At 40.4% G+C, this 19,453-nt stretch overlaps 1 protein-coding gene and 1 pseudogene across 2 annotated transcripts in view; one reads left to right on the top strand and one right to left on the bottom strand.

Moving 5' to 3' along the window:
- Positions 1 to 19,453, bottom strand: part of SLC16A1 (solute carrier family 16 member 1) — a 43,366-nt gene that overhangs the window by 9,955 nt on the left and 13,958 nt on the right. For both annotated transcript variants that reach the window (XM_054546638.2, NM_001133954.1), the window contains 1 exon segment: positions 6,911 to 7,171. In XM_054546638.2, coding sequence (XP_054402613.1) covers positions 6,911 to 7,127 — 217 coding nt within the window. In that variant the 5' untranslated portion in view covers positions 7,128 to 7,171.
- Positions 1,165 to 2,173, top strand: LOC103891797 (aflatoxin B1 aldehyde reductase member 3-like; annotated as a pseudogene).

The raw sequence follows: 19,453 nt of genomic DNA, 5'->3' as shown, positions 1-19,453 counted from the left end.
AAGCAGCAATGATAAGAATATTGTTTTCTATAATTACTTCTGAGTCACATGTGTACTAAAATAAAGATGTTAGAAAACATAATTAATTGTGCAGGTTCTAAATCTAAAAATACTGGATGGAATTTTACTAAAATACAAAAGACCTGAAGGTATCCTTAATCTTTCTCTCTTATGGCAGGGCAGGCTGAAAACACCTTGGTAATGGATGTTCACAAGGTTCTTGATGTATCTAGGATATGATTAACATACATGTAGAAAGTGGCTGGGCGCAGTAGCTCACACCTGTAATCCCAGCACTTTGGGAGGCTGGGTTAGGTGGATCACCTGAGGCCAGGAGTTCAAGACCAGCCTGGCCAACATGGTGAAACCCCGTCTCGACTAAAAATACAAAAATTAGCCAGGCGTGGTGGCACGTGCCTGTAATCCCAGCTACTCCGGAGGCTGAGGCAGGAGAATGGCTTGAACCTGGGAGGTGGAGGTTGCAGTGAGCCAAGATTGCACCACTTGCACTCTAGCCTGGGCAATAGAGTGAGACTCTGTCTCAAAAAACAAACAACAAAACAAAAACATGTTAGTAGAAAGTATGTTCTGTTTTAAATTTCAGACACACACAGTGATAGGAGACATATAAATGCATCTAGATTTTAGAGTACTTGTATATTATCATAAATGTGGTTTGTGGTGGTATCTTTTTTTTTGAGACGGAGTCTCACTCTGTCGCCCAGGCTGGAGTGCAGTGGCCCGATCTCGCTTACTGCAAGCTCCGCCTCCCGGGTTCATGCCATTCTCTTTCCTCAGCCTCCTGAAAGACAGGGTGGGCGCGGTGGCTCATGACTGTAATCCCAGCACTTTGGGAGGCCAAGGTGGGTGGATCACCTGAGGTCAGGAGTTCGAGACCAGCCTGACCGACATGGAGAAACCTCATCACTACTAAAAATACAAAATTAGCCAGGAGTAGTGGTGCATGCCTGTAATCCCAGCTACTCAGGAGGCTGAGGCAGAAGAATCATTTGAATCCAGGAGGCGGAGGTTGTGGTGAGCCGAGATTGAGCCATTGCCCTCCAGCCTGGGCAACAAGAGTGAAACTCCGTCTCAAAAACAAACAAACAGCAGTCCCTAAAGCCACGCCGCTTCCAACCGCTGCGCGCCGCTCCCGGGCTGTCGCAGTCTCCCGTTGCCGCCGTCATGTCCCGGCCCTCCACGGTGTTGGGTGCCATGGAGATGGGGCACCGCATGGACGCGCCCACCAGCGCCGCAGTCACCCGCGCCTTCCTGGAGCGCGGCCACACCGAGATAGACATGGCCTTCGTGTACAGCGACGGCCAGTCCGAGACCATCCTGGGTGGCCTGGGGCTCGGGCTGGGAGGCAGCGACTCCAGAGTGAAAATTGATACCAAGGCCAATCCATTGTTTGGGAACTCCCTGAAACCTGACAGTCTCCAATTCCAGCTGGAGACATCACTGAAGTGGCTGCAGTGTCCCTGAGTGGACCTCTTCTACCTGCTCATGCCAGACCACAGCACCTCGGTGGAAGAGACACTGCATGCCTGCCACCAGCTGCACCAGGAGGGCAAGTTCCTGGATCTTGGCCTCTCCAAATATGCCGCCTGGGAAGTGGCCAAGATCTGTACCCTCTGCAAGAACAACGGCTGGATCCTGCCCACTGTGTACCAGGGCACGTACAATGCCACCACCCAGCAGGTGGAAACAGAGCTCTTCCCCTGCCTCAGGCACTTTGGACTGAGGTTCTATGCCTTCAACCCTCTGGCTGGGGGCCTGCTGACTGGCAAGTACAAGTATGAGGACAAGGATGGGAAACAGCCCATGGGCCGCTTCTTTGGGACTCAATGGGCAGAGATCTACAGGAATCACTTCTGGAAGAAGCACCACGTCGATGGCACTGCCCTGGTGGAGAAGGCCCTGCAGGCCGCGTATGGTGCCAGCGCCCCCAGCATGACCTTGGCTGCCCTCCGGTAGATGTACCACCACTCACAGCTGCAGGGTGCCCACAGGGACGCAGTCATACTGGGCATGTCCAGCCTGGAGCAGTTGGAGCAGAACTTGGCAGCGGCAGAGGAAGGGCCCCTGGAGCCAGATGTTGTGGACGCCTTTAATCAAGCCTGGCATTTGGTTGTTCACGAATGTCCCAACTACTTCCGCTAGGCCCATCATTTCTCAGGTCCCCCAAGGCTCTTCTGTAACCTCTTTTGTTTCTCACACTTTCTTTAATTTAGAACTGCCTCAGTAAATTCTTAGGGATGGAAGTATTTGGACAAAAACCTAACAGTAGAGTCACCACCAAATGAAGAATGAAACCTCCTAGGGTGCCGTGTGTTAGTCTGTTTGCACTGCTATAAAAGAATACCTGAGACTGGGTCATTTATAAAGAAAACAAACAAACAAACAAAAACAACAACAAAAAAAAGAAAAAAGTCTAAAATGCATGATCATTTTTTCCAAGTTTAAGTAGTGTTGCAGTTAGGTAATCTTGATTAAAAAAGAAAAAGTTCTTAGTTACATCCAAATTCAGGTACTAAACCAAATATATCTTTCAGGGGCCAGGTGTGGTGGTGCATGCCTGTAGTTCCAGCTACTCGGGAGGCTGAGGCGAAGAATCACTTGAACCTGGGAGGCAGAAGTTGCAGTGAGATGAGATCATGCCTGGGCAACAGAGTGAGGTTCTGTCTCAAAAAACAAAAAACAAAAAAAACCCACCCAAATATATCCTTCAGAATTACTTGGTTCCATGCCTATATTATTAAGTTTCATGGTAGTACGATTGTGAAAAAAATGCTTGCAGGATAAGATTAAATCAGATAACAGTCAACACAACTTGGGTGTAACAACTCAAGAGAATAGAAAATAGTATTATCCAAGAAAACCAGACTACATTTCCTCAGCTAACTACATGCATATAAAAATCAGCATTTCTTGTATGTGAGAAAAGGAACCAAATGAAAAGCATTATAAGAAACAAGAAAATATTTTATGCATTTCATGTATCAGTTTTTTGCAACCAGCCTCCCTCTGTGGCTGGAGTGTAGTGGCTCAATCACAGCTCACTGCAGACCCAACCTCCTAGGCTCAAGTGATACTGCCGCCACTGCCTCCAAAAGTGCTGGGATTATAGCTGTAAGCCACCATGCCTAACCTATGTATCAGTTTTTGAAAAGAGGAATCAAATGTCAAGTGGCCTTTTTTTTTTAATTTGAGACAAGGTGTCGTTCTGTCACCCAGGCTGGAACGCAGTGGTACTATCAGGGTTCACTGCAGCCTCGACCTCCGGGGCTCATTCAATCTGCCTGCCCAGCCTCCCAAGTAGCTGGGACTTCAGGTGCATGCCACCATGCCGGGCTAATTTTTGTATTTTTTGTAGAGACAGGGTTTTACCATGTTGCCCAGGTTGGTCTTGTAATCCCGGACTCAAGTGATCCACCTACCTAGGCCTCCCAAAGTGCTGGGATTATAGGTGTGAGCCACCGTGCCTGGCCTTCTCTTCTTACTTGCTATAAATAGGTATAATCTGTAATTTGCCTTTTCCAAATTTCAAAATCTTAATTACAAGAAAGTCTTATCCAAACATAGAGTCTATTTCTAAAAACACATATTGAATGTACATCTATTCAGAATATACTAATGATCACATATTGGATATTCTATTTCCATAAATACTATGAAAAATACTTCAGTTACTTAAAGTCTAGTTTTACTATTCAGAGTTGCGGTACAGTATACTAATATTAAAAGGATAGGCTGTAGCCCCAGGGCACCCTATTTTAAGTTTTGGTTCCACCATATTCTTGTCTTTGTTTCTCAGAGGTTATTATTAAACTACCTTATAGGATTGTTGAAAGAATAAAAAATTAACTAATATATGTGAGGGGTTTAGTTGGTCCTCAATAAACACTGGCAGTGATCATGACACTGTTGCACATGCTTATTTATGCTTTCACATGACACAGACAGAAGGTGCTTTCTTTCCATCTCCATCCGTATAGATATAGATGTTATATATGTATATATACATAAGATAAGCATGTTAAGAAGGAATTAAAGCTTTTGATTATTCATGTATTTCATAGGACCAAGTCTCTCTAAGGTGCTACATCAAGAACTGGCTGCCTTTGCCAGGCGCAGTGGCTCACGCCTGTAATCCCAGCACTTTGGGAGGCTGAGGCAGGTGGATTACCTGAGGTCAGGAGAGTTCAAGACCAGCCTGGCCAACACCATCTCTACTAAAAATACAAAAACTAGCTGGGCGTAGTGGTACACGCCTGCAGTCCCAGCTATTCAGGAGGCTGAGGCAGGAGAATTGCTTGAACCCAGGAGGCAGAAGTTGCAGTGAGCAGAGATCATGCCACTGTAGTCATAAGACTTTGTACAGTCAGAATTACAAAGATAAATACCAGGCTAGGCATGATGGCTCATGCCTGTAATCCCAGCACTTTGGGAGGCCAAGGTGGGCAGATTGTTTGAGCCTAGGAGTTCAAGACCAGCCTGGGCAACATTGCGACAACCCATCTCTACAAAAAATACAAAAATTAGCCAAGCGTGGTGGTGCAAGCCTGTAGTCCTAGCTACTTGGCAGGGTGAAGGGGGAGGATCGATCGCCTGAGCCCAGGGAGGCTAAGGCTACAGTTAGTGGTGATCGTGCCACTGCACTCCAGCCTGAGTGACAGAGAGAGAAACCATATCTCAAAATAAATAAATAAATAAATAATAAAAAACTTAAAAAAAAATAAAAAAGGATCAGCTTGGGCCATAGAGTGAGACCCCATCTCTACTTAACAAAAATAAAAAATTAGCTGAGCATAGTAGTAGGGCCACCTGCTACTGGGGAGGCTGAGGCAGGAGGATGGTTTGAGCCTAGGTGGCTGAGGCTGCAGGAAGACATGATCATGCCACTGTACTCCTGGTCAATAGTGAGACTCTGTGTCAAAAAAAAAGAAAAAAAAATCCCACAAAACAAAGATCAATATCACCACACTGTTGACTCTGAGGTAGAAGTTAATACTGTAGAAGTTAAAGTTTTTGAAATATTTAAAATTCCAAACCACAAGTGTTAAGGTGACCCTTGTGGAACTGATAATATGTAAATTTATACTTTCATGTTTAAAAAAAAAAGGAAAAACAAATAAACAAACCAAAAGTAGGCAGGTAAGATCTCCTCCCCACAAAATATACTTTAACAACCATCACTGTATATCTCTGACCCAAAGCACTAAAAAATAAAACAAAACCAACCATATCTCAAAACGTATTAGTGTTCAGATTGTGGTTCAAATGAACAAGTTAAAGGATTATCACAGTTGTAAAAGTGATGAAAACTATTAGGGGATATACTATTTAGAAACCAAACCAAACAAAACAACCCATTTAGTAAAAATTCTGCAACAAGGTTCATGATAGGCATTTTGTCTTTTAGTGTTATTTCAGGAAGGATGGGCCTAATTAGCTATCATTAAAAATAGAAAGGGGTACGGTTTATAGGCCTATTATAATACAAACTCAAAAAAATGTGCTAGTTATCTCACTAATTGAGTAAGGACAAAGAAGGAACTGTTTCCCCAAAGGAAAGTGTCATGTGCAATTAATAAAACTGACATCACTTACTTTTGATGCAAAACACAAGTGGCTTTCTAGCTCTTTGTTAGCACAGAATAGCAACATGTAAACTTCTGGTTTGTAGTCAACTTAAGAACACACTGAACACCTGGAGTACCTCTGGGTAATGTTTATACCAATTTCTTCAAGCCATCATAGTCAAAACCTGATTAAAATCCTCGCAGAATGGAGTTCAAAGCCTGCAAAATTATTGGCTCTCAGAAACTAATGCCCAAAGTCCATCTTGATTTCTCTGAACTTATTAAAAAAAAAACACTACGATTCAGCACTTAGGTTCTTTAATTTGATAGACAAAATAGGCCTATGTTCAAAATGTAAAAGGCACAAAAAGATAAACAGTGGAAACATAAGTCTTCCTACTCCTCTTCCCAGTCACCCAGTTTCTCTCTCTCCATGGCAGCCAGTTGTTTCTTCTGGACGATTTAATTACAGGCTTAATGAAATTATGACTTCAACTGCTTATTCCTATTTCACAATCATATATTATTGTCTCAAAAGGATTATAAACTTCTCAAAGGAAGGGATCAGTGTTTTCTGTCACTCACAACACCTAGCCCAGTGCTGAATATATTCATAGAACTTGACAGATATTGGTTGAATCTGGCACCACCTTAGCAGCCTAAGGCTACGTTATTTATAGTTGAAACCCAGAATCATTACATTGGCTAGAAACAGTATTTTAGATGATGTTAAGTGAGCAACTTACTTCCTACATTTCCTTTACAATATGCCAAAAAAAAAAAAGAGAAATAAATGGTAAAATTTAAGTTTAGGGTGCAGCTGAAATACTTTTAGGATTCGTAACATTGCAAGTTATACGGAGGAGGTTTTTTCAGTTAATTCTAACATCATATAAAGATTTTACCTGAGACTTTGAACCATGCCATTCAGGCTAGTCTGATTTATTTTAATCCTCTCAACATCAATTTTTAAAAATCTATATTTATGTTTACATTTCAAGAGTCTAGCAGGGAACAACAAAAAAAACCAGTTGTGCATACATCATTTTTATAACAGTCTTTTAAGCTCAATGATACATCAGCTGGAGCAAATCAAGGTCCCTCACAATTTTCTCATTTCTGTTTTGAAATACTACAGTATACTATATAGCAAGAGTTGCTATTGTTATCAGGAATGAAAAATGTGACTCTAAACACCAAACTTTAAGAAATAACATTTCAAAACATCTCACTGAATAAGACTTTTTTTCTTTTTAAAGTTACCTAATACAGACACTCTGGCTGCTTCATGAAAATTAAAAGAGCAGGCCTTAATGGGTACTTACCTCCACCATACATGACAGCCAACATTATGGAGGATATCCATGACACTTCGCTGGTGGTGGCATGGAATATACCTTCAATCTCTTTGAAGAAGACAGTAATTGATTTGGGAAATGCATAAGAGAAGCCGATGGAAATGAAAGCTCCAATTACCACTGCCCAGCCCCAGCCTCCATCTGGGGGGGTGTATCCAACTGGACCTCCAACTGCTGGTGGCATTTTAAGTATAGATAAATTCCAAAATGCAGGTCAAATCCAAATATCTGAAAGATATAAAATTAAAATAGTATGTCAATATAAGGCACACCTATAAAACTCTTTTGCGAAATAAGAAATATAGCCAGGCGTGGTGGATCATGCCTATTAGTAATCCCAGCTACTTGGGAGGTTGAGGCAGGAGGATCATTTGAGGCCAGCAGTTCAAGACAGCCTGGGCAACACAGATCCTGTGTCTAAGAAAATTTTTAAAAAATTAGCTGGGTATGGTAGAGCATGCCTATAGTCCCAGCTACTCAAGAGGCTGGGGCAGGAGGATCACTTGTACCCAGGAGTTTGAGACCACCCTGGGCAACATAAGTAGACCCCAACTTTACAAAAAAATTAAAAAATTAGCCAGACATGGTGGTGTGTGTCTGTGGTCCCAGTTACTTGGGAGGCTGAGGTGGGAGGATCACTTGAACCTGGGAGGTAGTGGCTGCAGTGAGCTGTGATTGTGCCACTGCACTGCAGCCTGGGTGAAAGAGCAAGATCCTGTCTCAATAAATACATAAATAAATTGGTAAACAAGAGACCTGATGAGATTCCGGGTCGGTCATTGCATCCTGTGCAGGGAGAATAGCATACCCCAATTCCACGGGGGAAAAGGCTCCTGTACTTGGGGACCCTTCCAGACTTTGCCCTATGTACTTCTTCATCTGGCTTTCATATGTATCCTTTAAAGTATCCTTTATAAATAAATCATCAAACATTAGTAAGCGTTTCCCTGAGTTCTGTGAGCCTTCCTAGCAAATTAATCAAACCCAAGAAGAGGGTAGTGGTAACCCAATTTATAGCTGGTGAGTCACAAGTACAGGTGACAACCTACTATTTACGTATGATTGGCGTGTGAAGCAAGGGCCCCAGTCTTGTGCAACTGAGCCCTTAACCTGTGATCTAACTCCAGGTAGTTGAAGTCAAAATTGAATTGAATTACAGGACACCCAGTTGGTGTCTCCTACAATTGCTTGGTATATGTGGGGGAAAGAAAACCCCACACATCTGGTTACAGAGTGTTTTGTGATGTGCTGAGTGTTGACTGTGTAAGAGGGAAAAAAAAGTGTTTTTCTCCTTCAGAACTTTACACCTAGCTCTCGAGTAAATAAATTTCTTTTAATGTTACTTTTCCAATAGACATTATCTTCTTTTAAAGACATTATCAGAAAAAGTTTTAGAGTCATAGTATTACCCATATTTTTTTGCAGCTTAAAGGAAAATAGCTTCTCACCACTTAAGAAATCATAATTGAAATAAACCCCTTTCAATAAAGCAGTTAACATCATAATTCCTTAAATTACTATAGATAACCAAATGCCCCATTTGACTTATCTGATTAACCTAAGATAACACATAATACATAACCTACAAACACTTTAGATTTTTTTTTTTTTTTGAGACAGAGTCTCAACTCTGTCGCCCATGCTGGAGTGCAATGGTGAGATCTTGGCTCACTACAACCTCTGCCTCCCAGGCAGTTCTCCTGCCTCAGCCTCCTGAGTAGCTGGGACTACAGGCACACGCAATCACCTCTGACTGATTTTTGTATTTTTAATAGAGACGGGGTTTGGCCATGTTGGCCAGGCTGGTCTTGAACTCCTGACCTCAGGTGATCCACCCACCTTGGCCTCCCAAAGTGCTGGGATTACACGCATGAGCTACCACACCCAGCCCCAATGCTATAGGTTTTAATATAGCTTTTATAAGTCTTTTACCTTTTCCAAAACATATTCTTCCATACTTTCTTTTCACATTCTCTTATTTATGGGTGACTTAACATACTAGGAAGTGGGTGCCTGACTCACTAGATATGTAGCAATTTACAAAAAAATAAGATAATTCTGAACACCAAAAATTTTCACTTAACAGGCTGGGGAACGATCTCAGAAAAGTTTCCTTTTATCTAATAGCTTTGATTCAAGGTATTTTTCCCCATTATATGACAAGAAACTCCTAAACCAACAGCTAGCCAATACAGTTAAAATCATAAATATATATATGATGTCAAAAGATGGTAGTTTTAGGCCAGGTGCAGTGGCTCACGCCTGTAATCCCAGCTCTTTGGGAGGCAGAGGTGGGTGGATCACCTGAGATCAGGAGTTCGAGACCAACCTTACCAGTATGGTGAAACCCCATTTCTACTAAAAATGCAAAAATTAGTCAGGCATGGTGGCGTGCGACTGTAGTCCCAACTACTAGGGAGGCTCAGACAGGAGAATCCTTGAAACTGGGAAAGTGGAGGTTGCAGTGAGCCAGGATCACGCCATTGCACTCCAGTCTGGGCGACAGAGTAATACTCTGTCTCAAAAAAAAAAAAAAAAAAAAGTAGTTTTAAATCAAAGATAACCCCTTTGTCTTGAATTCACTTAGTACTAGTGAATAATAAATAGCATGGTTAGAAAATGTAACCTTCTGTTACATTTTCTAATAAGATTTTAATAAGGGGCGGGTGGGAGTGAGCGTGTTTGGTGGTAGGTTACCTGTTTTCTCATGAAGGTCTCCTTCACTTTAAGCCAGCTTCCACCCTATATTACAACTTATCCTGTATGTTAGCAGGTCCATTTCAAAGTACTTCCACTCAGACTATATTACAGCAATGAACACAGGTCAGAGATGACAAGTTCACTCTTGACTACCATGTTCTTTAGTCTATAACACAAACACTTCTTCATAATATTAGTACTCAACTCCAAAACACTGTTCCTTCCAACCCCTATGAACACTTCAAATACAATTTAGGACACTGGATGTTGCGGGAGTATGATGAAAATAGCTCCATACAGGAAGTTTCCTGAAAAGCAAGGATATACTCACCACTTATACACAACATTCTACTATAGGTTCTAGCCAGTGCATGCAGGCAAGAAAAAGAAACAAAAGGCATAAAGAATGGAAAAGAAGAAATAAAATAGGCCAGGTGCGGTGGCTCACACTTATAATCCCAACGCTTTGGAAGACCAGTGTGGGAGAATCATTTGAGGACAAAAATTCAAGAACAGCCTGGACAACACAGTGAGACCCTACCTCTAAATAAATAGTTTAAAAATTGGGTGTGGTGGTGCACATCTGTAGTCCTAGCTACTTGGGAAGCTGAGGTGGGAGGATCACTTGAGCCCAGGAGTTTGAGGTTAGACAGTGACCTATGATCATGCTGCTGCACTCCAGAGCAAGACCTTATCTCGGCCGGGCGCAGTGGCTCACACCTGTAATCCCAGCACTTTGGGAGGCTGAGGTGGGCGGATCACCAGGTAAGGCATCCAAAACCAGCCTGGCCAACATGGTGAAACCCCGTCTCTACTAAAGATACAAAAAATTAGCCAGGCATGGTGGTATGTGCCAGCTACTTGGGAAGCTGAAGCAGGAGAATCGCTTGAACCCAGGAGGCAGAGGTTGCAGTGAGCCGAGATCGCGCCATTGCACTCCAGCCTGGGTGACAAGGGGAGACTCCGTCTCAAAAAAAAAAAAAAAAAAAAAAAGGCCTGTCTCTAAAAAATAAATAATAAGTAAAGTTGTTTTTATTCAGATGACAGATATGTATAAAGAAAACCCTAAGGAACATCAAATAAGTGAATTTGACTAGGTCTTAGGATACAACATCAATACACAGAAATCAGTTGTATTTCTATATACTGACAATGAACAATCCAAATATGAAAACATTTTTAAATGCTATTGTAAATGTTAAACTATATAGAAATAAATCTCACAAAAGATGTATGAGATATGTACACTGCAAACTATAATACTGAGAAGTTAAAATAGATAACCTATCCTCTCGGACTGAAAGACTCAATATTTAAATCAAGCAAAGATTTCTGAAGGAACATAAAGAAACAACTATAAAAAAAATTGGCCAGGCACGGTGGCTCACGCCTGTAATCCAGCACTTTGGGAGGCTGAGGCGGGCGGATCACGAGGTCAGGAGTTTGAGAAGTCTCTACTAAAAATACAAAAATTAGCTGGGTGTGGTGGCGCGTGCCTGTAGTCCCAGCTACTCGGGAGGCTGAGGCAAGAGAATCGCTCACTTGAACCCGGGAAGCGGAGGTTGCAGCGAGCTGAGATCACGCCACTGCTCTCCAGCATGGCTGACAGAGCGAGACTGCGTCTCAAAAAGAAAAAAAAAAGTTTTAAAATTAGACTTCAAAATATATGCAAAATAATATACCCAACAAAAGACATACCCAGAACATAAAAATAACTTGCACAACGATAGCAAAAAGGCAAATCACCCAAGTTAAAAAAAAGCAAAAGATCTGAACAGATGCTTCACCAAAGATACATGAATGATAAACAAGCACACGTAAAGATGCTGAATGTTGTTGGTTATTTAAAAATGCAAATTAAAATCACAATCTAATACATACCTACTAAAAATAAGACAGATAATTCCACGACTTTGTGGGGTTATGAAGCCAATGGAACTCTCATATTGCTGATGTTACAGTCCCTTGGAACACATTTTGGCAGTTCCTTGTAAAGTTATAGATACATTTAACATATGAGCCAGCCATTACAGCCTCAGGTATCACCCAGGATTTATATAAAAATTCTCTAGCAGCTTGATGCATAATAGCCAAAAACTGAAAACAACCCAATGTCCATCAACAAATGAATGGATAAACAATGATACAGCCATATAATAGAATACTACTCAGCAATAAAAAGGAACTACTGATGCATGCAATAACATGGATGAATTGTAAAAGCATTCTGTCAAGCAGGAAAAAAAAGCTAGACAAAAGATTGTATTCTATATGGTCACATTTATATTAAATTCTAGAAAAGGCAAAATTCTAGCACAGGTTGAGCATTTCTCTAATCTGAAAATATGAAACCCAAAATCTGAAACTTTCTGAACACCAGCATGATACTCAAAGAAAATGCTCATTGGAACATTTCAAATTTTGGATTTTTGGATTAGGGATGTTCAACTGCTTAAGTAACTGCAAATATTCCAAAACCTGAAAAAATCTGAAATCCAAAACACATTTCATCCCAAGCATTTTAGATAAGGGATAGAAAACAGATCAGTGGCCATCAGGGGTTGGGGAGAGGAGACTGACTGCAAAGCGGTATGAGATAACTTTTAGGGTAATGGAAATACTTTATTATCATGATGGTGACAGTTACTCATCAAAGTATACATTCAAGTTAGTAAATTTTATTATGTTAATTATACCTCAATAAAGCTGATCAAAACAAAAAAAAAGTCCAAGGACAGTGACAAGGGGAATAAAATTTGTTCTGTGGCACAGGGAGACAATACAGAAGCAAAAGGAAAGGGCAGGCAAACTTCTTTGTCTTGGTTATCTAGACGGTTAAAAGAAAGAGGAAGAAGACAAAGATGAGGATAAAGAAAAGGAGACAAGAGGAGGACAGAAGATTCTTCTGAGAATTCACAACTCAGGCCAGTGTGAGTTCATGCTTGGCAGGGGATTATCTGTAGAATATCTTTGTTGTTCTTCCAGAGATACACTGTATTTGATTTTGCTAGCAAAGATTTCCCACAAACAAAGGCCTGCCAAACATAAGCTCACAATTGTGAATGCATCAAGAACCAATTAACCGTGAGTAAATGCAATGCCAATCCAACACAGTTGGATTAGACACTCAGGAACTATAGGCATAGGAATATGAATATTTAAATGACTAAAGACATAAAACAAGGCATTTAAAACATTAGAGAAAGTTGTGTCTTTCTCTAAAATTATGCCTTTCTCTAAAAAAGATCCATAGAAGAAGATTAATTGATTTGAAATAGAACTAGAAATGGAAAGTAAAGTTGGCCGGGCATGGTGGCTCATGCCTGTAATCCCAGCACTTTGGGAGGCCGAGGAGGGTGGATCACCTGAGGTCAGGAGTTCGAGAACAGCCTGGCCAACATGGTGAAACCCCATCTCTACTAAAAATACAAAAATTAGCCAGGCATGGTGGCACATGCCTGTAATTCCAGCTACTTGGGAGGCTGAAGCAGGAGAATCGCTTGAATCTGGGAGGCAGACGTTGCAGTGAGCTGAGATTGCACTACTGCACTCCAGCCTGGTGACAGAGCAAGACTCCGTTTCAAAAAAAAAAAAGTAAAGTCAATGAAATTAATAACAGGTTAACTAGAAGACTGGACGTAGCTATATACAGAGTCAGTAAACCTTAAGAATAGGTTTGAAGAGATTAGTCAGAATTCAGGGGAGAGTGTCATTCTGAAGCTATGAAAGAAAGGTTTTAGAATGGGAGGATCTGACATTTATCTAATGGGACTTTGGAAAAAGAGAATAGAGAATGGAGAAGAGGCAACTGTCTGGGTAAATGACTAAAGGTTAATGACTAAGGATATTATAGACTTGATGAACAATATAAACCCTCAGTCTGAGAAAACAAGATAAAGAGAAAAATCTTAGAAGACAACTATTTAGAAAATACAGATGACTCAGCTAACAAATATTCATACTGACAAAACAGTCTTCCTGACAATTTTGAAAAATTCTCACCTATTATGTCTTCAAATATTGCTTCTCCCCCATTCTCTCTTTTCACTTTTCTGAGACTCCAACTGGATATGGGTTGGACTTTCCCATGCTATCTATTCTCTTACTCTCCCTTCTATGTTGTCATGTTATCACTCACTCCTTTGTTTCTCTGAACTTCATTCTGGATGGTTTCTTCTGTACTTTCACTGTGTTTGGCACTAAAGATTAAGGTGATGTAACTAAAGATTAAGGTGATGTAACTTACAGGAAATAGCTGGCCAGTCCTCATTTTCAAACCAATCAAGTAAAAGAGATTTCTATTAAACAAAAGCACACTTCATTTTAATTGAAATAAATGTGTTGATACACATCTCTGTGATAACTATCTCATTTTTATAATAATAATTCTAACTTAGAAAATAGAGAAGGCAGCCGGGGGCAGTGGCTCATGCCTGTAATCCCAATACTTTGGGAGGCCAAGGCGGGTGGATCACTTGAGGACAGGAGTTCGAGACCTGCCTGGTCAAAATGATGAAACCCCATCTCTACTAAAAATACAAAAATTAGCTGGGCATGGCGGCAGGCGCCTGTAATCCCAGCTACTTGGGAGGCTGAGGCAGGAGAATTGCTTGACTCTGGGAGACAGAGGTTGCTCAGTCTAGGTGACACAGCAAGACTCGTCTCAAAAAAAAAAAAGAAAAAAAAAAGGAGAAGGCAGGAGTTTGTTGTCCAAATGAAATAATTTTTCAATATTCTCCAATATTTCCGACCTAACCCCTTTTTGGATTTCTATCATGGGACTCTCTCTAGGACTATGCATTCTGGAATTTTCCCTTCCTTTGAGATTTTTATTGCTTAGGACAGTGAACCACCATAAGAAATGGGATGAATAAGAGATACACCTCTCTTTCGTAGTAGGAGTAAAAGGCTTTTGGATAATTCAAGTTGGAAAAGAAAAAGTAGAGATCAGGCATCCATTCTCAAGAGGTAATTTTTAGCTAAGGTTATCTCTCAATCGAGGATGTGCAGAATAATTCCCTCAAAAATATAACCCAGTTTAAAAATTGAAGGTCTTTGTCCTAGGGCATTTCATCTACCTAGGATTTGGGTGAGATAAAAATATTTACAAGTTAAGGTTTCCTAAAATTTCTACTGGAATGAATATGATTAAAAGCTATTTAACAGGTCAGCTCTGCTAACAGAAACAGCCTGAATTCTAAAATGATGTTAAATAAAACTGCTGCAGGCATTGATTTTATGAGTTTTTTCTTCTTCTAAGTATGAAAAAAGAGAACACTTAAAAAATTTCAAAGAACCACTAAAAAGATTAATTCATCTCAGAATATTTACACACATAGAACACCCACACACAGACAGTAGGGCTGTTTAACACATCAAGCTCTGACTGGAACAGCTAATACGTGCTGGACGTGATTAAACTTTGAGTTTAGCTGCCAGCTATGATTTGTCCCAATTAAGGCAGTTACAATTTTTAGTCACTAAAGCTTGCCTCATCAAGTTAATACCTTATTCCATAGTGCCAAAATTAGATTTAAAGCCTCAAGAAACTTTAGAAAAATTTAAAAGGAAATAAGAAAGTATAAGAAATAAGAGCATGCAAAATCATTATGAAAAACAGAACACTTCAAAAAACCACACACAGATTGAACACAATTCTGCCACCACCTGACAAATGGCTATCCCTGTTAACTTATAAATACTGATGGTACATAACTGAGAAAAAAAAAAGTCAGTTAATATTATCTAAGCATATTATTTCCTTTTTTAACTGGCAAATCTCAGCTATAGACAGAAGGGCTCATTCAAAAAGTAAATTATGAGGGCAGGCCCCCTTGCAGAGTACTCAGAGTTCCCTTGAGAAAACAGAGCACATGCATTCTTTGTATGCTAAAGCCCAGAGGCTAAAAGGGACTAAAGTTTAAGATTTTAATCCTTACAATGTGCACAGTAGCTTTCCTATCAGTTTAGCTATTACTGCCCAAGAGTGATGGGGAGACTAAAAAACAAAGTCATAGGGTAATGAGAAAAATTCTTCATCAATTCATCTTGTAAAGGATGATAGAAAACAATAACCCTAACTTTTCTTGGCAATCACCTTCTAGATTTTGATATTTTTTTCTCGTAACTCTCATGAATTGTGCTAGTAAACTAATCTGGAAAGCCGAAGCTGTGCTCCGTACCTGCCATGTCTTGCCCCACTCCCAAAGAGAACAGCTACAAAAGCCTTGAAAATAGTATTCATGATGTTCTGTACACTTTCCTCATCAACATTTAAAACGAAGCCACTGTCTTTTCCTAAAATGACAACGACCAGTTTGTGAATCTAAAAGAAGCAGAAAGTATCTAAAACCAATAACTTTAAAATAATCTGTTAATAAGTGTAAACTAGTTTTAGGTTTCAAACACATGGAAACATTCAAATCCAGAAAGGCTGATTTCCTGAAGCTATTGCTGCTAAAGTAGATAACCTGTTGCTCTCTGTAACTAGCCCTAATCCAGCTTCATGGTTTACAGAACCACCTGTCCCAAGTTAACTCCCAAGATTCAAAGTCTAGGAAACCTCACTTTTGTTTCTTTTCCACTTTGAAACCGAATACATTGAGGAAACCAAAACAATGAAAAAATCAAGCAGAAAGCGCTAGTCAAAGAAGGAATATAACTACTGGATCTGGCTAGCCAAACACTCAGCAATTATGAAATGCATAATTTTGATCAAACTGCATATAAAGGATCTTAAAAAATATAAACCTGTCTCTGCAAACTTTCAACTCTCTTTACCTACCACCCTGCCATTCTGGGAAAATCCTATCCAAATTACAAGAAGTTAAATATATTATGCTTATAAGAGAAATTAACAACTTGCTAACTCGAATGCTTAAAGAAGGATTTTAGGCCTATCTTTCAGAATTCTGTTTATGATAATTGATTTTAGACCTTGCTTTTAATTCATATTTATAATCCCTAAAAAAATCAGTATTTTAGTTAATAATTTCCAGTTTAAAATTATTTACATAGAACACTCTACCAATAAATAGAAAGCATTTCTTTTTTTTATTATCTTTTTTTTTTTTTTTTTTTTGAGATGGAGTCTTGCCGTGTTGCCCAGGCTGGAGTGCAATGGCGCGATCTCGGCTCCCTGCAACCTCCGCCATCCGGGTTCTCCTGCCTCAGCCTCCTCAGTAGCTGGGATTACAGGCACACGCCACCATGCCCAGTTTTTTTTTAACTTTTAGTAGAGACGGGGTTTTACCATGTTGGCCAGGCTGGTCTTGAACTCCTGACCTCGTAATCCACCTGCCTCGGTCTCCCCAAAGTGCTGTGATTACAGGCGTGAGCCACCGTGCCCAGCCAACATATTTCTTTTTTAAGATAGCAGATCTCCAAAGAATAAGAGTTGGTAAGGATGTGGAGAAAAGGAAACCCATGTACACTGTTAAAGGGAATATAAACTGGTGTAGCTGTTATGGAAAACAATATGAAGATTCTTCAAAAAATTAAAAATACAATTACCATTTTATCTAGCAGTCATACTTCTGGGTATGTATCCAAAGGAACTGAAATCTGGATCTCAAAGAGATTACCTGCACACTCCCATGTTCTTTGCAGCATTTTTCACAATAGCCAAGACATGGAAGCAACCTAAATGTCCATCTACGGAGGAACAGATTAAGAAAATGTGGAAAATACATATAATTACTCTTGTCGCCTAGGCTGGAGTGCAATGGCATGATCTCGGCTCACTGCAACCTCTGCCTCCCAGGTTCAAGTGATTCTCCTGCTTCAGCCTCCTGAGTAGCTGGGATTACAAGCGTGTGCCACCATGCCGGGCTAAGTTTTGTATTATTAGTAGGAAGGGGTTTCACCATACTAGCCAGGCTGGTCTTGAACTCCTGACCTCAGGTGATCCACCCACCTCGGCCTCCCAAAGTGTTGGGATTACAGGCGTTAGCCACCGTGCCCTGCATTTGTCAGCTTTTTAAAATGAGTTATGTATTATTTCTTTCATCATTCTAAATAAAAACTCCACTCCCCGCCCTTGCCCACCCCCTGGCACAAAATGACAACAAATCTCAAAGTTTTTGTTCCAAGGCAACCTTAAGAAGAAATGTATTTGGAAAAGGGAGTATTTTAATAGCATTTTCAGATAATTGAAGATCTTCCTTTTTGATACTACACCAAAACCTGATGGGTGATTTTTTTTTTTTTTTTTTTTTTAAAGACAGTGTCTTGCTCTGTCACCCAGGCTGGAGTGCAGTGGTGCAGTGCCTCACTGTAGCTCCTGGGCTCAAGTGATCCTCCCACCTTAGTCTCACGAGTAGCTGAGATTACAGGTGTGAGACACCATGCCTAGCTAATTTTTATATGTTTTGTAGAGATGAAGTTTTGCCATGTTTCCCAGGCTGGTCTTGAACTCCTGGGCTGGGCTCAAGTGATCCACCGGCCTCAGCCTCCCAAAGTGCTGGGATTACAGGCATCAGTCACTGCCCGGCTGATAGTTTCATGATGATTAGTTTAAGTGAAATCTAAAGACCTCAATCTTGAGAGTCTTGAGGTCCTTGAAGGGTCCAAAAAAACCACACTTTGAGAATGGTTGTTTTTTTTAAATCATTAATTCAATTTGATCACAAAAGTGACTAAATTGACACCTAATGGTTTATTCAGACTGCATATCATCTTAGTGCATTCAACTGAATCAGAATCAGGTTAGACAATGTTTTTTTCAGCACTACAGTAAATTCTGATGTATAATAGGGATGTATTAATTATAGAAAAAAGCTGATATATATGTATACTGGAAAGGATGGTCACAGATGGTGCAGAATACACTATTTTTCACTGTACATCATTTAGGCTCTATTTAAATAATATATATTTTATACTTTGATAAAAAGTATGTACATACTTCTTACTTATTAAAATAATTTTGATCAAGGATGTCAAATTTACTATTTTTAGTCAGTTAAAAAAGAACACGCAAAAATTCTATTATAGAACATTCTATTATAGAATAATTCACTTTCCTTTACGAGTTCTTTAGACAAAATCATGTCCTTTGCAACAACATGAAGATGTTGGCCATTATCCTAAGCAAACTAACACAGTAAACCAAATACTTTTCTCACATAAGTGTGGGCTAAACATCGGGTACACATGGACATAAAGATGGGAACAATAGATACTGGGGAATACAAGACGGGGGAGAAAGGAAGAGGGGCAAAGGGTTGAAAAACTACCTATTGGGTTCTATGCTTACTTCCTGGGTGATGGGTTCAATTGTACTCCAAACCTTACCATCATGCAATATACCTTTGTAAAAAACCTGCACATGTACCCCAGAATCTAAAATAAAAGTTGAATAAATAAATAAATAATGATGTAGTATAAAAAAAGAGTTCTTTGGCTTATCAAGTTTATCCCCTATAGACCTCTTCACACTTTCTTTTTGAGACAGAGTTTCGCTCTTGCTGCCCAGGCTGGAGTGCGATGGTACGATCTTGGCTCACTGCAACCTCCGCCTCCTGGGTTCAAGCGATTCTCCTGCCTCAGCCTCCTAAGTAGCTGGGATTACAGGCGTGCCGTCACCACGCCTGGCTAATTTTTATATTTTTAGTAGAGACGGGGTTTCTCCATGTTGGCCAGGCTGGTCTCAAACTCCTGACCTAAGGTGATCCGCCCGCCTTGGCCTCCCAAAGTGCTGGGATTACAGGCGTCAGCCACCGCGCCTGGCCCACATCTTCTTGTAGTCCTAAATACCATACGTATTCTTGGAGAGCATTCTCCAAACCAGAAATTTGTCCAAAGTTTTTT

The sequence above is a fragment of the Pongo abelii genome, chromosome 1 (genome assembly GCF_028885655.2).
Source record: "Pongo abelii isolate AG06213 chromosome 1, NHGRI_mPonAbe1-v2.0_pri, whole genome shotgun sequence".
NCBI classification, from domain to species: domain Eukaryota; kingdom Metazoa; phylum Chordata; class Mammalia; order Primates; family Hominidae; genus Pongo; species Pongo abelii.
This window is presented reverse-complemented; position numbering and strand designations above follow the sequence as displayed.